The 17,055-nt window shown below is 38.3% G+C and overlaps 1 protein-coding gene across 5 annotated transcripts in view; it reads right to left on the bottom strand.

The window, feature by feature from the left end:
• Positions 1–17,055, bottom strand: part of TRIQK (triple QxxK/R motif containing) — a 61,124-nt gene that overhangs the window by 43,481 nt on the left and 588 nt on the right. The window contains exons 1-2 of one of the 5 annotated variants that reach the window (XM_042036015.1): positions 16,766–16,936; positions 20–122 (exon numbers count right to left, since the gene is read on the bottom strand). The exons of 1 other annotated variant lie outside the window; for it this stretch is intronic. In XM_042036015.1, coding sequence (XP_041891949.1) covers positions 20–122; positions 16,766–16,815 — 153 coding nt within the window. In that variant the 5' untranslated portion in view covers positions 16,816–16,936. Of the gene's footprint in view, positions 1–19; positions 6,907–16,765; positions 16,937–17,055 lie in introns of those variants that run through there. 3 more of the 5 variants (XM_042036016.1, XM_042036020.1, XM_042036019.1) reach the window with 3 other exon arrangements.

Raw genomic sequence — 17,055 nt, forward strand, 5'->3', positions numbered from 1 at the left:
AATTGCTCCGGAGACCCACCTGCAGACACAGCCCTCCAGCCATCTTGAGAAAAGGGAGGAGCAGATACCTAAAACACAGCAACCCCACACTCTCCTGCCTTCCTGCCATGGGCTCTAGATACCTGTGAATGAAAAGGAAGTGGAGAACAAAAACTGAGAGCTGGGGCTGTGTGCATTTTATACTTCTTAGCCATGGTATTGATAGTTTAAATCACCTTCACTGCATTTAAATAACAACCATCCTAACTCTTGAATGGGCTTCTCATGTTGCACAGTCATGTTGCACACCTCCTCACAAGGTGACACTAGGATTGCACAAGGAACTGCACTATCATCCATACAAAGATGGTCTTTCTGTTATATTGATGCTTCCACACCATTCATGTAACTGAACAAGCATCATCTGAATAGTGCTCTAACAAATTCGTGATGTATCTTTTAACATGCAAAACCTTATGGTTTCATATTCATCCCTTCACAGGGCTGCCACTCAAGTGGCAGATTCTACAAACATGCTCATTTCACCTCTTTTTCCCTAGTTAAGAAATAACTGGCTGTTACAGTCACACTCAAAACACTGGGATCAAACCATTTCGGCTGGGCTGAAGACATTACTCACCACAGTGATGATAAGCCCCACCATCTGACTGCCTGTATGACACAAGAGTCCCAACATCAACACCCACACTCATGAGAAGACTGACATTTTCAAGAAGTGTCAGATTTACTGTTCAAGAACAGAAGACACACAGCAGCCAACCCCTGCCTTTTTCCAAATGGCCCTGGAGAGCACTGTGCCAAGGGCAAACTTTGGCTGAATCATCCTGGGTAGCCACAAACCATGTGCAGATTGTGCACATATGGCTGTGGAGTATCTGCAAGAGTTGTATTTTTCTGTTAGGCATAACCAGCTGTGCTACAGCAAGACGAGCTTCCCTGGTTGCTGCCAAGGCACGCTTTCTGGGAAGTGCAGCCCTGGAAGACACTGAGATGCCAAATCATGACCCAAAAAGCATGCCACGGCACTGCTGAACACTACTGCCAGCATCCCAAACTTAATGCATTCACCATTTTCTCCATAGCTTCAAACACGATTTAAAATACAGTTGCAAAAATGACACCCACCAGTTATTTGTGCATTTTAAAACCACGAAGTTTATTATTTTATATTTATTTATTCTATAGGAACTACTGGCATTTAATGTCAAGTGACAAATCCAGGCTCCTCAATTTCACGTGTGGGACACAGGGCATAAAATGAACTTGCATACTCCAAAGTCAGCAACTTTTGTTAAAATGTATTCAGGAATAATAGCAAGGTACAGAAGAGTGCCATTAATTTTTAAACTGAACTGAAAATTCAATTATAGTGTTCTAATTTTTCCATACATTACTTTGGTTGAATTCAGAGAATACTCCCTGCTTTATGTAAAACACGTAAGCAGTGAATCGTAATCCACTGGGTTGAGTTTCCCCCTCTACTGTGCTTCAGAGAAATTCTCTAAACTGGGTTGTATTTCATAACATTCACATCATAATAATTAGAATGGAAAATAAAAGTATTGTTTGAACTTTCAGCTAACTGAGGAAGTAACAGATACATTTTTGCACTGCAAAACTAGTTCTTGGCTTTTTTCTGCCACTGTTAAGAGACTGTTTTGACTTGCCTTTTGCAATTTCCATAGTCTACTAATGGTTTATAACAAAACATCAGCTGTGAAAGATGTTTGCAGTTTTAGCAATGCCAATAAAACACAAGAAGAAAACACAGGCAAAAATTATTTCCTGACTTAATATGAGCCACAGAGATACACGCATTTGCCCACGTGGCTCAGTGTCACCGACTCTCACATCTAGAACCTCGAGTCCTCTTTGTTCTTCAAAGGGATGCAGTAATCCTCACTCATTTCCACTGCTTTGATGGTTAGATAGCAAATGCCTGAGAAACCCATGGAGACATTGGCACACAGAGCCAGTGACTAATAAGACAGCTATTTGCATAGAAGATCAGCCACAATTTAGAATGTGTTGTGATAGATGTGGAAAGGGAATAACAGAACTATATTAGCATGTACGAAATTGAGATTGTTTTCAAAATTTAATTCCTTAGGGACTATGGCTCATCACCTTCTTTTGTAAAGAATCCCACATTCCCCAAGGAGGCAACTTGCCATGAGCCAGATTTAAACTAAAATATGGATTAATAAGAGGTACTATTTATTATTTATGAACCTTGCTGTAGGTTTTCAATGCAACTTTCTAACCATTTCTCGATAAAGAAAAAGCCTGAAACCTTTGTGAGTCACAAAACTAATTCTCCCCATTTAAAATAGCAGTGGTCATCCTACAATAGTTGGTCATCTTTACTATAAAAGAAATTTACATTCAGGTGTCTGAACACTTTGCTGCTTCTGACATCAGCAAATGGAGGATCTGGCTTCTCCTATATTTCTTTGCCAAACCAAAGGGATAGGCAGCATGGTGTGCTGCATGCATCCCAAGCAGCCTTCAAGTCCCTGGAGTTTTAATGATTACATAACCATTTAAAAAAACATGTAAAGGAGCTCGTTACTGCTCCTTTTACTGGCTATTCAAAATATTTGAAAAGTAATTTCAGATAATATGAAGGGAAAGTGAGCCATCCTCAACTTTCAAGCTTTTATAAAAGATGGTTTTAAGAAAACAAAGCGAGGCCCCAAAGAATGATTTTTTGTTTACTTCTGCTTCAGAGATACTACAAGATTAAAAGACATATTTGTTTTTGTGGTACCCTTCACTATTTTGTCACCCCCTTTGGCTTCCCCTCTAGTAATTCACCTTTGAAAGTGTGCACACTCAGAAAAACATAAGATTTTATTCTTCCCTTCTTTTACTCCTAAGCAGTGGCTGATAGTAATTAAAACACATAATATATTGCCTATTATCACCTCTAAATGTCAATAGCATTCTGTGAGATTAAAATGAGTCCTAAATGTCCATTCAAGGTCTGGCTACACTTTAAATCCCAATTCACTGTTCTTGATGTATACATAGCATTTTCTATGCCACTTAAAAAATAAATTCCAGCAACTACTTTAATGAAATAGAAACTTACTATGAATGACTTTAGGAATACTAATAAAAAATAAGAATAGGATCTATACATACAGCGATTGCACTTTCTACATTATTGGTGCAATACACCAATGATTAATAACAGTGGTAAGTCTTAAAAGTATAAACCAGTGAACACTGAAAAGACCTGCCTATCTGCATGTGTACAAACTTTCTTAGCAGTGATACTTGATAGCATGTCTGCACTCTTCAACAGTAGGTGGCCTAAATATTAACAGTGGGCACATTAAAGAAATCACCAATGAAATAACTGGGTTTGTAACTGAAATATGGTTAGTCAGCTGAGAGAAAAGCAAGTAAAACTTCAGGACAGGAAAGAACCACTACAGAATGTAAAGCTACTGGACCCAGTCTTCAGCATCTGTATATATGCAGAAGTTCCTCATCTTTAATTGCAAATAGGTATCTACCCTAAAAATAACTCCTTTTTTGTTCATTTTGTTGGATGTAATGCAGATTGATCATTTGAACTCATAAACCAAGTAGTTTTTAATATGATTCAAAGATGCTGTGAAAACTTACTGATATCACTGACAGAACTGGTCTTCTCCCAGTTAACTCCATACCTGATAGTTTAATAACCAATGGATATTAAAATATTTACAAGTTACAAGAGAGCAAAAATAGCCTTTTATCCACCTCAGGTAAAAGTCAAGGAGAACATCAGATCCTCTGCAAACATCACGTTATCCCAAAGAACTGGTAGCACTACATTTAAAGTGGGAAGCCATCTGCATGTAGGTATTTTGGAAACTGTTGCTGCTGGTTATTTTAATTGGCTTTTTTGTTTTACTGCTGAAGTACAATAACTAAGGTCTGTCTACACAGCAGTGGATGTAGCCTGAAGCCAGAATTGGTAAAATAATGTAGATTAATTATTTAACCATACTGTAGCCAGGAGAAAGAATTTAAAAATCTTTATTACTACTACTACCACCTTAAAAAAAACTTAACGAAACGGAAAACAAAATACATTCATATTCTTTAGGTAAATCTTACAGTAGTCTTCCATTCCTCTGGAAAGTCTCTCTCAAAGAATGAGACTATTATTTCAAAGGAAAGAGTACCCTGCCCATGGTGCTTCTTGAATAATCTCTCTCTGCTTTATTTGGGGGTTTATTTATTTTTCTGTTAATAAAAGGAATGTAATACTTCTTTACTTAATTTAGCCTTGAAAAGAGCACAGGTGAATTAAATTTAATGAAATTTAGGAAAATTAATCAAAAACACAGGATCTATAACTCCAGTCAGAACAGATATTAAAATAATTTCAACTTTCTACACAAGGACAACAAACACTGTACCACATCCCAAGATTCAAACCATATAGGGACTACAACCTTTACTCGGGCATATATCAAGCTGTTTCATAGCTTCATGTAAGCACTAGGAGTAAAACATACATTGTTATTTCCCATTAGTACCCTCTGCACTCCAGGGAAAGGAGCTGCTCTATTGTTTGTTAGCTATACAGAACCTACAAACCCCATGAAATTAGCTCTGCATTTATTTAACGAAAGTAATAAACAGCTTCATAGGAATTTTCAGCATATTCTCATGGATGTTTCAAAATCCTAAGGCAACATATTCTGAAAAACTAATTTCATCAACAACCCGGATTAGTTGTACTAAATTTCAGGAACACAACTGAGACACACAAACAACACAGCAGGCCATCTCCACTCCCTTTGCAATGAGTGAAGAAAGAAATGTAATGGAAAGGAATCCAAATCACCTCTGGCAATCTTGCTTTCTTGTTACGTTCCCAAACCTCTTCAGAGTGCCTAAATTTTGGTGGGATTGTTTACACCCAAATATTTGCATTTTCTCCTCCAGTGAACAGTCAACATGCTTTTCCTAAACATAAAATGTTTTTAAACATCTGAAGAGTTGAAAAGATTATCCTTAAATGTACTCATAGATAGGAGAACAGTGAAAATTTCAAGGGTGGCAAAACCTGAATAAGATTTTTTAAAAGAACTTAAAATTTATGTAAAATTGCTTTCTTATGCAAAAAACAGGCTATTAAAAATGTTAAAAGGTTCCTTCCATTCCCAGGAGAGTACAGTTTGTCTCTGCTTCTACAGCATGAATATGTACTAGGCCAAAACACACTTATAAAAGCACTACTTACACAGAAGAGATCTATTTAGCAATTGGTGTTATTGATGTAAAAAAAAGTATGAAATTTTGCAGAATATTCCTAACTGTAGTGATTCTATGCACCTTACATTGAATTTTCATTATTAGGATGCTATATCTTCAGAACAAGATTCCCTACTTACTTCAGTGACAAGTAGAGCTATAGCATGTGTGAAACACATATTCAATTTAATATGAAGACAAATCCTCATCTGAACAAATTTAAAATTCCAAACATTCAAAGAGGAACTTTTTTCCCCCATTTTTGTGAAACTAAGATGGCACTGATGTGTCAAGAAAATATCCTTAAAGAAGTTCATGAAAGAAAAAAACACGCACATGGTTCATTTCTGCCTTGCCACACAGTTCAAAATGTAGTACTTCACAGAGGGAAGAGTAATCTCTGCTAAAAGGGAAAATTACACAATAAATGACACCATATGCAGTATTTCAGAATAACATTCTTCAAAATAACAGAATCTGTCTAAACATTTTTGGGGGGAGTGGGAAGGACATGGGACTATGGTAGAAATCAGAGCAAAAAAGGGTAGAAAGAGAACTGACATCCAGACCACCCCAATGCCTAGAGGCGCATCTGCCAAGGATGGATACGGCTTTCACGGGAGCACCTGCAGATGCTGTACAGACACCTCTGTGGCACGAGGTATAAGGAGGACATCTCCACCACCACCACACAAAACATAGTGAAGTACATGATCTCTGCCTCAAAAGTTCATCGAGTCAAGAGCAACAACAAGAAACAATTATTTGCTCTGACTCAGTAATTGAATCATCAGCAGTGGACACTTTTGCAGTTCAGTTAAATCCGAGCAATTTTACTCCCTCTTTGATCCCCACCACATACCCCTTCAGCACTCATTTCCTTTCATAAACTAGGGACTAATTTAAATAACAGGTATAAAGCTAGAGGTCATAGACCTTAAATTTCAAAATCAGCTTAGTCTGCCTAAGCACTTCACATTCTTAAATTTAATAGAGTCCCATGTGGTTTTACTGAAGTCTTACTCCAAAACCTCAGAGATTCTGTTTTGCCCTCCTAGGGCATTGTATTACAGCAAGGGAAGAGTGGCTTCTTTCCCTTCTTTAAATGAGAAATTAAGCCCTCTATTATCCCCTCTTTAGTTTTCAGAACCGACAAAAATTCTATTTTTCCTAAATGTTACTTCTTCCCTGGTACTGCCACAAGCTATAGCTTGCTATAAGCCTGAATGCTTTAATTATATACATTTGTTAATTTCTCATTTGTGTATTTTCAAGCTTAGGCTCATTTTTGATGGAAATGAAATTCTGATTTCTTCCTCAAGTGAGAAGAAGTATTTAGGGATTATCCTTCCGTTTAGTACGTCCATCTTAAACTACAGTTTTCAACCATCCAGAGGACAGTGTTTTACAAAGTTTTCAATATTGCAAAATAGGACAATGACCTTCATGAAAATAAATCTTGTAACTTCTAAAGTTATTCACACACACACACAAATTGGAACAAGTAATAATTTCATATTGATCATGCTATCATGCTTTTGTATATATATTGTATCATGGTTTTGTTTCTACAGTGCCTTTCTTTTCACTTGCCTTATTGTAAGACTACTAAAAATCCAAGCTTTCTGAGGGAATTATTTAAAAACTGAAACAGTTTTTTTGAACTAATATATCAAAACAAAACTGCTGGATTTTTTCCTTTCTTTTCACACTCCCTTGCTGTTTATTAAAAAAAACCCTTTTTAAAGTATATGAGGCTAAGTCTGAGCTTAATTTTGCTCCATTAATTCTAATATTGATACCTATTTTCCTTGAATATATCTATCATTCAAGCAGAAATCCAACTCTCGGCAAATAAAATTAACTTAACTGAAAACCAGAAGAGAAAACAGCCACAAATAAGCCATGCAGGCACAAAGCTGGGAGGCAGACAGTGCCCTTCTGTAACCTATTTCACTGTAGTATAACACAATGTCCCATCACATAACTTCAAGTCACAGTAATTGCTGGAACTGGTTACCACGTTTATAGCCTAATGATTGCTTCCCTTCTTACCCTGAGCAAGCTTGCAAGAGTTGAAAGCACGCTACAAATGACAGCAGCAAATAATACTTCATTCCACATAAACCTAGTCGTAACACTTCAGCAAAACTGAATTATTAGCTCCATTACTAAACCTGGTGTTCAAAAGGACTTAAAGGGTAATCTTTCCATCCAGCATTCAGAACAAATGTGCATTTTCTTCCTTTCTCTCAAGCTACTGCAGCTCAGTAAGTATTAAAGAGACTGATTTATAAATGAAGAAAAAATAGTTTAATGCCATTTTTTTTGTTTCACATGCTGTATTAGGCATTCAGTAAAGCAACTCAGCTTTAAAAAAAAATTACCTATTCTAGTCACCAGGCAAAAGAAACATGAAGTATAGAGTTTAAATTTGATGAGTTTGGTATTTATCTTTTCCTCCATTATTCAACAGCTGATTAAAGATAGAGTAATCACAGAATCAGTCAGGTTGGAAGAGACCATCGTGGGTTATCTGGTCCAACATCCCTGGTCAAGCAGGGTCTTCCTAGAACACATGGCACAGGACAGCATCCAGATGCAGATTTTACCCACAAAGACCAGAACATAAAGCTGGCATGCATTTCAGTCTTAACACAATATATCTTTTTTTGTACTTTTTTTCTTTAAAACCGAGACAAAAACCAATAGATAACCAGTAGCTAACTTAGTGTTAACAGATAAAATGTAAAGTTCAGCCTTACAACACTTAATAATGAGCTTAATAGTCAGGTTTAGTGAACACAGACCCATAGATGTTAGCAGCAGCATTTTCAAAGCCAAGTAAGTCCTACTCTACTAGTTTTGAAGGATTAGGCCATAACTGGGTGAAAAGTTTAATACGGTGTAAATAACATCAGCTCAGTAGCTTCCAAAGTAGTTCAAAGCAACAGGGCAAGCACACTCTCTGCAGATTTTATCTAAATTGCTCAAGACTTGGCTCTCCTGAAAACTACCTAGAGATCCCATTAAAGGCAATGATTTATAGGATAAAGAATAAAGTAATAGCTTACATGATACCATCTCTTTGGGAACTTTATATTGTATTTGGGCAAAAAGGGGAATATAAGATCATTGATATCTATCTACAATCTGAACCTTGAACAAAGATTGAATTAAAGGAATGGATCAAAATCAGGCTAAAACCTTTATATGCATCCAATGGAAAAATAAGCTTTGATAACCATCAGAAAATCTGGTAAACTGTTTCCTTGCCTCATTTTAAGGCAGAAAAAATTGTGATGCACAGATGGGAAGAAACACAGCAAAATGAAAAATCATCAACCAGCAGGAAAGTATCAGTTGAAATAGTAGAACATCATGTGAACATCTGAAGATTTTGGATGCAACCATTTGTGCAAATGTCTGATTGGGCTCTTTTCATGGCTCTTCCCACTAATGGGAATGGGGTGGGAGGAGACTGCATCCCCGTCTCTTCTCTCTGCTCCTAAACAGCATGCAGGCATGTCATAAGGAAGAGATTTTGCTTCCAGATTCATTGTCCAGAAGAATGCCAAAAGAAAGGATGACACTGAGACAAACACATTAAAGTATTCCTTTGGATGTTGCGAGTCATTCAGTCTGAGTAAAATTCTAGTTACTATAAAAATACTGGTGAAGTACAAAATTGAACACATTTTGATGAGTGGCTGCTTTAGGAGATGGCACATTTTTTTAAGATCCTAGATTCTGATGTGTTAAAGGTTGGCCTTTTCTGGCCTAAAAGATACCTCTGATGAGAGATTCCTATACCACAAACCACTTACAAATAGAATAATTATAAGTCTGCTAAAAGATGTAATTTGAAAAGCAGTTTGTGATCATTTCATCAGGAACCTAGCCTGAGATGAAACAGCAGGTGACAAACCACTCCAGTTGCTCAAACTTCCTGGGTGCATCTCTCTCAGCTCTACAGATTTGCACATGCCTTTGGCTACAGTCAAGCAGAATGTGTGCTTCTGCCATGAAGTTTTATTAGGAGAAGGTGGATGCACTGCCTGAAATCTAGCCTTGTAGATGAAAGACAACAAAAAACCTTCTAGAGCATACAGTAAAATGAGTTCAGATTGGTTTTCTTAAGAATACACCAACATCACAAGAAACTGCAGGTTTGTTCTCTTCCTGCTCCAATTGCCCAGTCTGGCCACTACTGTATCAACAGCTGTACAGCTCTGAAACTAAAAGTTTAAGAAGAGCTGGGTCAACTCTGAAAATGAAGCTGTTGATTCCTCTTTTACCTTTCAAAAGACTTTATCCCATGCACTCAGCTTTAAAGCTGTCTCAGTTGTTTCCACACTGATCTATATATTTATTTCAATAAGGTGAGTAAATAAAAATGTCTAACAGCGTAGTACAGGGGAAACATCTTTCTAGCTCTTCACTCTTTCCAGCAACGAGTGTTTAAGTGTGAAGGCTCAAAACCCAAAAAGAGACAAGTTTGGTCAGAGAGCCATTGCCCTGAGCTTTTTCCTACACACATTATTCCCTCCCCTTCAAGGTCCCCTCAAGGTACCATACATATTCTATAGTGTCCTTCTATGGTCAGGATACAGAACTGAACCAAGCCTATACAATATACGTAACTTGTGTGCAATAAATGACAGAATACAAGTGCTTTGAATTCCTTATTCTGCATATATGGCTATGTTTTAGTACAGCATTCACATTTACATCATAATTTCCATGGCTCTATATAAACATGCATGAAGATAAACAGGCACTCTTCCCATGCAAAACTGGAAGAATTCACCCAGAAGCTTTGCTTTGTAAATTATTTCAGATGTATTTTAATAAAGCCATAAAAGATATTAGCAAGTGTGCTGGGAACTTTAGCTTTAAATTATTATGACCTGTTACTCTAACAGAAGTTATTCATAGTCTTTAACCCCACTGGTGTACTTAAAATGAAAATAGTTTCAAGTTTTTTTCTATAGGTTTTGTCTCTGTAATAATTTTTCCAGAATACCCTTCCTGTTTAGCCTGTTGGTCTCTACCTTTGTATAAACAAAGATACCAAAATAACCCAAGCTTTCAAATTATTCTATTTTCCAGAATAAAAAGTAAGCAGCAATCTAAGAACGCTTTATTAACCTTTTCACTCCAAATTACAGAAAGATTCATTCATAAATTAAATAGCATGTCAAAAAAATCCAAGGAAAGCAACATCCACCCTTGCTTTTACCATTTTATGATCTCAGAAACAAAAAAACAAACAAAACAAAACAAAACAAAACAAAAAAAAAAAAAAAACCAGGAAACTATTAGTTGCTGCAATTCTTAGCAGTTCCATTAAAATAATACTCAAATTTGTTGAAAAAACAAATTCTAGAAAGCTTTTCCATGCTGCATATATATACAACAAAATAGAAACAATGCTTTTCATGTCCTCTGCAAAGGGAAGAAATGACAAATTCAGAGAGATTCAGCTTCCCCTTGCCTAGAACACTAAACAGTACAGGCGGGCCTCTGCAGCAACCAGGTGGAAGGGAGAGCTAACAGAGCTCGCTGAGGGAAGGCAGACGTGTGGTCAGAAACACCACAGCAAGCTTGAACCCAATCTCAAACCCACCTATCAAGGGCAGTTCTACTAACAGAACGTAAGTCTGTGTCTTTCAGGACCTTCATCATGCTTTCAAATTTTTCAGGACATGTTTTCCATAGAAATAAAACTGGATGCAACACTCCAGCACTGGTCTTAACATGCTCCTACCCCTCCTCTCCTAGGCAGTACCAGCCCTTCTTGACACTGCCCTGCACTTGAATCCCCTTTGTCTACAGGACCTTCCCCACAAACCTCTAAGTCTTCCCTCAGCCACAGCTTTACAAGATAAAATATTTCCATTCTGCACACACATCCAGCATTCCTCGTTCCTCAACACACGCACACAAACTGCATTCTAACATACTCATGTTACCATGATCTCAGCCACGCTTTAAACTTCATCCTTTCTTCATCAATCCAGAAATCACTGAACTATTCACCATTTGCCATTATTGCCTGTATGTTTACACACAGACAACTGACCAAAATGGCAAGCTTATCACACCTGATGCAAATGCTGGGGGAAGTCCCCACAAGCTCTCAACCATTGACAGTGGCCTCTAGCCATTACTTCTGAGTGCTGGCAGCTCACCAGTTCTTTATCCATTTTATTGTTACTGTACAGTCCTAATTTTAAAATTTTAGTTGAATAACAGTAAATCAAGGACCTAACCAAATTTAAATGTTAGCTAGATAAATAGTGTGCATTCAGTCTGACAGCCAAGACACAAAAACAAAACAAGTAATACACTGCTTCAGGTTAACTGTTTCCTTTTGGCAAGAGCATAAATAATACAAAACTGGTCTAGCTAGCAGTAAAGTAAGTGATGCAATCTTAACTGGAGGCAGTGTAACCAGCTCCACACACAATGAGAGCAACACACAGCCTACTGAACAATTTTTATGTATTTTTATGTAATACACATTACATGAAAAGATCTTTTAGGCTTGATCACTTTTAAAAGTAGACAAAACCATGGGGTCAGAGTTTATCTAGAGATGGTGATATGGTAAAGCCAAGTACAGAAATGTCCTCCACATGGACTTGGTAGAGTGACAAACTGAAAATACAGGTAATTTGAAAAAGAAAGTTTTAAACATGTTCAACTTAAAACTACAGAGGAGTCTCATCAACAAGCTGTGAGTGTCTGAGAGGCTTTAAGATGTTGGTAACCCAGGTGCTTATCTCCTGCCAGGCTTAAGGAGGCTACAAGAAAGGACAACAAAAGGGGCTATGTTCTCTGCCCAGGACCCAATTCGCAGCGCCTGCTCAGCACAAGGCACCCTAAAACAAATGTGAGTTCAGGCGAGGGAAGTGAACTGAGGTGCAGGTATTGCCAGCTCTTCCATACAGACTGCAATCTGAGGGGTGGGGAGAACCGACCAGCTGGCAGCATCTTAAACTACAGCATTTAAGGCTTCCAGAGTACATCTGCCAGAGCCATTTGTGAATAAATTTCAGCATAAGAGTTTGTAGAATTGAGAACTTCATATGTAAAGATTACAATGAAAACACAATAGATAAAAGCACAAAAAGCTACAAAGGCTGATTGATAATGAAAATGTGAGAGGGAATTATCATGGGTAAACTTAACCTTTTCTTCATTTACACCACACAGCACAGCCGGAGAGAAAACAATCGAGACTTCGAAATCTACTACATTTTCAACCCAATCTGTTTCCCCAATATAAAAACAGTTCATGACATAAAAGGTTATTATTTTTTTCCACTATTTATTTTATTTCAATAGAAATATATGAGGATTAATTCAGCTTTCTGGCTAGAGGCAACTAACTACAGACAATGCAACCCCACTTTCATTTTGTTGTCTTATCTAAGACTAGAAATAACAGCATTAATAAGTGGCAACAAACTTGTGTAGAAAATGGTGTGCTTCAGCTTGCCCTCTGGATTTTAACTCTCCACTACCATGCCAAACACTAACCTACTGCCAACATTTGCTCTTTTACCCTCTCACATTTCTCCTTTCAACTGTAAGTGACTTCTCCACCATAAGTTTCTGCTGTCAGAACAGTCTTTCCCCATTTATCCAGCTCAACATCTAGTCCTGGATTTCTGCTGTACCCTTTCTTTCCTATCGCCCATGCTTCTTTACAAACACTGCTGGATTTACATTGCCTAATTCATCAGCCTTTCTTCCCAATTCTGCATCGTTTTTGACTGTAAAACATAGTGAGTGATGATGACAAGAACAATCACAACACATGAATGAACAATATTTTGATGATGTATGAATTATCATATGTAAAACTGCAAAAAATCCCAAGATACAATAAAAAGTATTGTGCAAAGCTCCACTGTCACTGCAGTGTGTTTAGAGACGGAATCAAACTTAATGCTGATTTTTAGCCCTGTGGCTAAAAAAACACAAAACAAATGAGAAACAAAGGAATTAGCACTGTCCATGTCAGGAATGCCTCAAGTATTTATTCAACCCACTGAATTACAAGGGTATCTATGCGCAGCTAGTGATACAAAATCACCTGGGATTCCATGACATTTTCCCATGACCTTCAAACATAATTCTAAAGAATAAAAATGTATCAGGAATCACACACTGTTGCAGATAATTCTGCAACATTAAAGCTGCATTAATGCAAGTCCTACATGGAAACACACACAAAAGAACTTTTTATTCTTCTGTAGCCATACCAGTGACTATCTATGTTTGTCATTACATCAAACAAGAGCTCCTTCTTCTACAGCAAACACCACAGTTTTTCTGGATCCTTCCTTCTTATTTTCTTTTCTAAAGAAAAAAAATTGTTACCTGTTCACTTTGTGTGCCAAAAAATACTTCAAGAATAAACCTGATTAATAAAGAGCTATAAGATACCTTGTGTTTCCTCATCTCCTCTACCAACTATGCTACGAGATTTACACTGTACATAATACTGCAATGATATATTGGATCATCAGGTTTGTTAACTAAAAGCAGTTTCAGTGGCCCTATGACTGATAAACTACAGGAGTATTAAAACATTAAAAATGTTAATCTTTGTAATAATCTCCTGAAAAATTTTTGTATTAATTTAAACCATGGATCATTTTAATATTTAATCATTGCAGACTTCACTTGGAATGAGGATAGCCATTCACTGAAAAGTACTTCATTTTTTATTCTGAAAAATGATCAGCTAGTATTTATTCTGTAAATCTCTTCACATTTTTTCCTCAAGCAAATAAACCCACAAGCAAATGAAAAAATCCACAAGAGCAGAAAAATTTAAGGCACAGTTTGTGTCAGAAAACATTGACTTTCACACTCCTGTTTCCCAGGAGTAACTGCATTACAAGAGTAGTATTGTATGAGAGTCGGAGGATTGAGGGAGGCTTCTACTGCAAATGGAAATCACTGGCTTCTTTGTCTACACCTTACAACCATCTATGTTTCATTCTCTTTACATAGCTCGTATCATGTAAGCATCATAATTCATTTATTCTTCACAAGTCCTTAACAGAGTGACTCGGCTCCCCACAATATTAAACTGGTTTAGGTTTTTTAACAGGCAACCCAATTTTGTAACATTAGCCCACTCCTATCCTCTCCTGTAATTCACAGCTTGCCTTGGTTAATGCAAAATTTAGATTAATATGGAAATATCCCAAAGAAAAAATCCTAACAACTTCCTAGTTATGATAAAAATCTCACAGAAACTCTGTAATTCTAATTGTGATTAACAGTAACTAATCTTGATGGTATCAATTCATTTCAACAGGTACTTAAAATTATCTAACCAAAACTAATTCATGGTCTAGAGAAATGAATTTCACAGACAAATGCAAGTATAATATCTTCACTGTGCTGCAAAAAAATAACCCAAAGAAAACAACCCTTGTCTTGTTTTCTACATGGCATCTACTAAAACTGGATGTTTCCTGGAGCTACTGCTGTAAGGTACACTGAGCTTCAGATGGCCTTTAGACTGGGCTGCAGGAATTTGGCTGAAATATCTGAATTAATTAAGTCCTAAAAATACCTTGGGCAGTACCACAGGTTAATATATTAGCTTACATGACTAGACTTCATTCTGTATTTTTGACCAATAGTGAGGTAGAAGATTTTCAAACTGACACACAAACCGGCTTCCCTATCCAAAGAGGCTGCAGAGGCTACATGAGCTACATAATCACAGAACTGGCAGAAGTGAGTGTGGCATCTTTCCATGCATATAAACTTACTCTGCATAGCTCAAATTCATGGAAAAAAACCACAATCAACCAAAGAGCAGCAAAAAAGGTGCTGCCTTTAGTCCTGATTTCACGAGGAAAGTATGTATCTCCTTGCATATTACCTTTCGCTAAAGTACGTTCTTACGGAAAGACGTATGGAAAAATCCTGGTCATTCAATGTGATGCAGTAATAAACTCTGGAACTCAGTTGCTTGTATCTGAAATGGAAGGCATAGTCCTGTTCACGTGACTTTAAAAAAGACACATATGTGTCTTTGTATGAAATCCAATAGAAGACTTAAAGCTAATTACATAAGGAATTTTACCACTGTTAATCTCTGCTTTAAAAATCTGACGAAGAAAACTTTCAAAACCTGTATGTCTGAAGAGCTCCCACATTTGCACTGAAAAACCACTTTCTACATTGTTTTCGCAGATACAAAATACTATTTTAAGCACAATAAGAAGTCAGTTATAGAACACTGCGGTAATCTCTTCTTGGCTACATGAATCAAATTCACAGAATTCCCAGGATTGTTGATGGACCTCTTGAGGTCGTCTACTTGTGCTCACCTACTCTTGCTCAACCATGTTTAGCTAGAAGACTATGCATAAATTATATCTGAAGTAGACTTGCACCTTTCCAACTTCCGTGAAGACAGAAAAGAAATCCTAGTGAGTAAATTATATTATTTCATGACAAAAGATAATCACGTCAACAAAAAAATTGGCCAAACTTTTCTTTAAGTGAGAAGACATGTTATTTTCTGAACAATTAAGTTTGCCCCAGTCCATTTTGTACCAAAAAGTGATTCACCCAAAGATGACATGCCAAACAGCAGTACTTAAGGAATGGTTCAATTTTCCTCATATTTGTAGTATTTTGTGTATCTCTTAAATATCACTTTATACAGTTTTCCACCACAGATGTCACCTATCAGTAGCAAAGGCTGGATTAGAACGCAATGCATCTTTAATAGCAGGTATCCTTCCATTCTGACTAGCTTTTCAGGAATGAGCCTGGGCCCCAACAGGAAAGAACTCAAAACCTAAGACAGGTAATTGAATTACTGAGTGTGAAGGTGTGTACTGCATATACAGCCCCATTACACCATAAGCTCTTTCAGAGAGGGTTTCTGGTACTACTGTGAACTGTCCTTGTAACTGTGAGGGCTGATGAAGGTGGAGCAGCTTGCAAGCCACATGAACAGAGTGGCAGAGAATCCCCTGCCAACACTTCACATTTAGAAGTTTTGCAGCTCACATATTCTCACATATTTCTGTCCAGGATTTTCTGAGCACAGGCATGACCAGAGCACTCTGCAGAGAACACAAAGGAGTCCAATGTACCCGGAACACATCACGCCTGGAAAGCAAACATTGCCAGCTCAACAACTCCGGGCTGGATCAGATTTACTACACACCCACAGCCGGTCGAACACATCCAGCAGCACTACAAGGCCCGGTCTCACTGCGCGTGGGGGGTCAGCACACACAGACTGTCCAGCTCCACACACCCGAACATCCCACACAAGACAAGGCTCCACACACACACCCAACCACACCGCACGGGCCGGCAGCGTATGAGCAGTCGTGCTCACGAAGGACAGCCGTGAGCTATCCTCGCACGGAGGCACCGCAGGCTGCGGCCACTTCGGCGCCGCTGGTGTGCCCGAGCCAAGCCTCGAACACGGCTTCACCGAGGACACCTTGGTGAGGAGTACGCTTCCCTCCAATTCGGCTGCCTGGTGAGGGTCATACTCCTCCGGGCACGGAAAAGCAGCCCTGGCAGCCGAGGGATCTCGGTGCGGTGAACCAGAACACAAGCCCCGGCCCCAGGACGACGCACCGCGCCGCCTTTCCCGCCCACGCCCAAAATGGCGGCAGCAGCGTCGACCCCCGCCCGCCCCCAGCCTCTCAGCCCGCGGTCCGGGGGCGGGGCCGCTCGGATTGACAGCGCGCTCCGGCCAATCGCGGGGACGCGCGCTTCCCGCCGGCC

Source organism: Corvus kubaryi, unplaced genomic scaffold, assembly GCF_017639235.1.
Source record: "Corvus kubaryi isolate FWS band 111438036 unplaced genomic scaffold, C.kubaryi_AGA036_p1.0 37385, whole genome shotgun sequence".
NCBI classification, from domain to species: domain Eukaryota; kingdom Metazoa; phylum Chordata; class Aves; order Passeriformes; family Corvidae; genus Corvus; species Corvus kubaryi.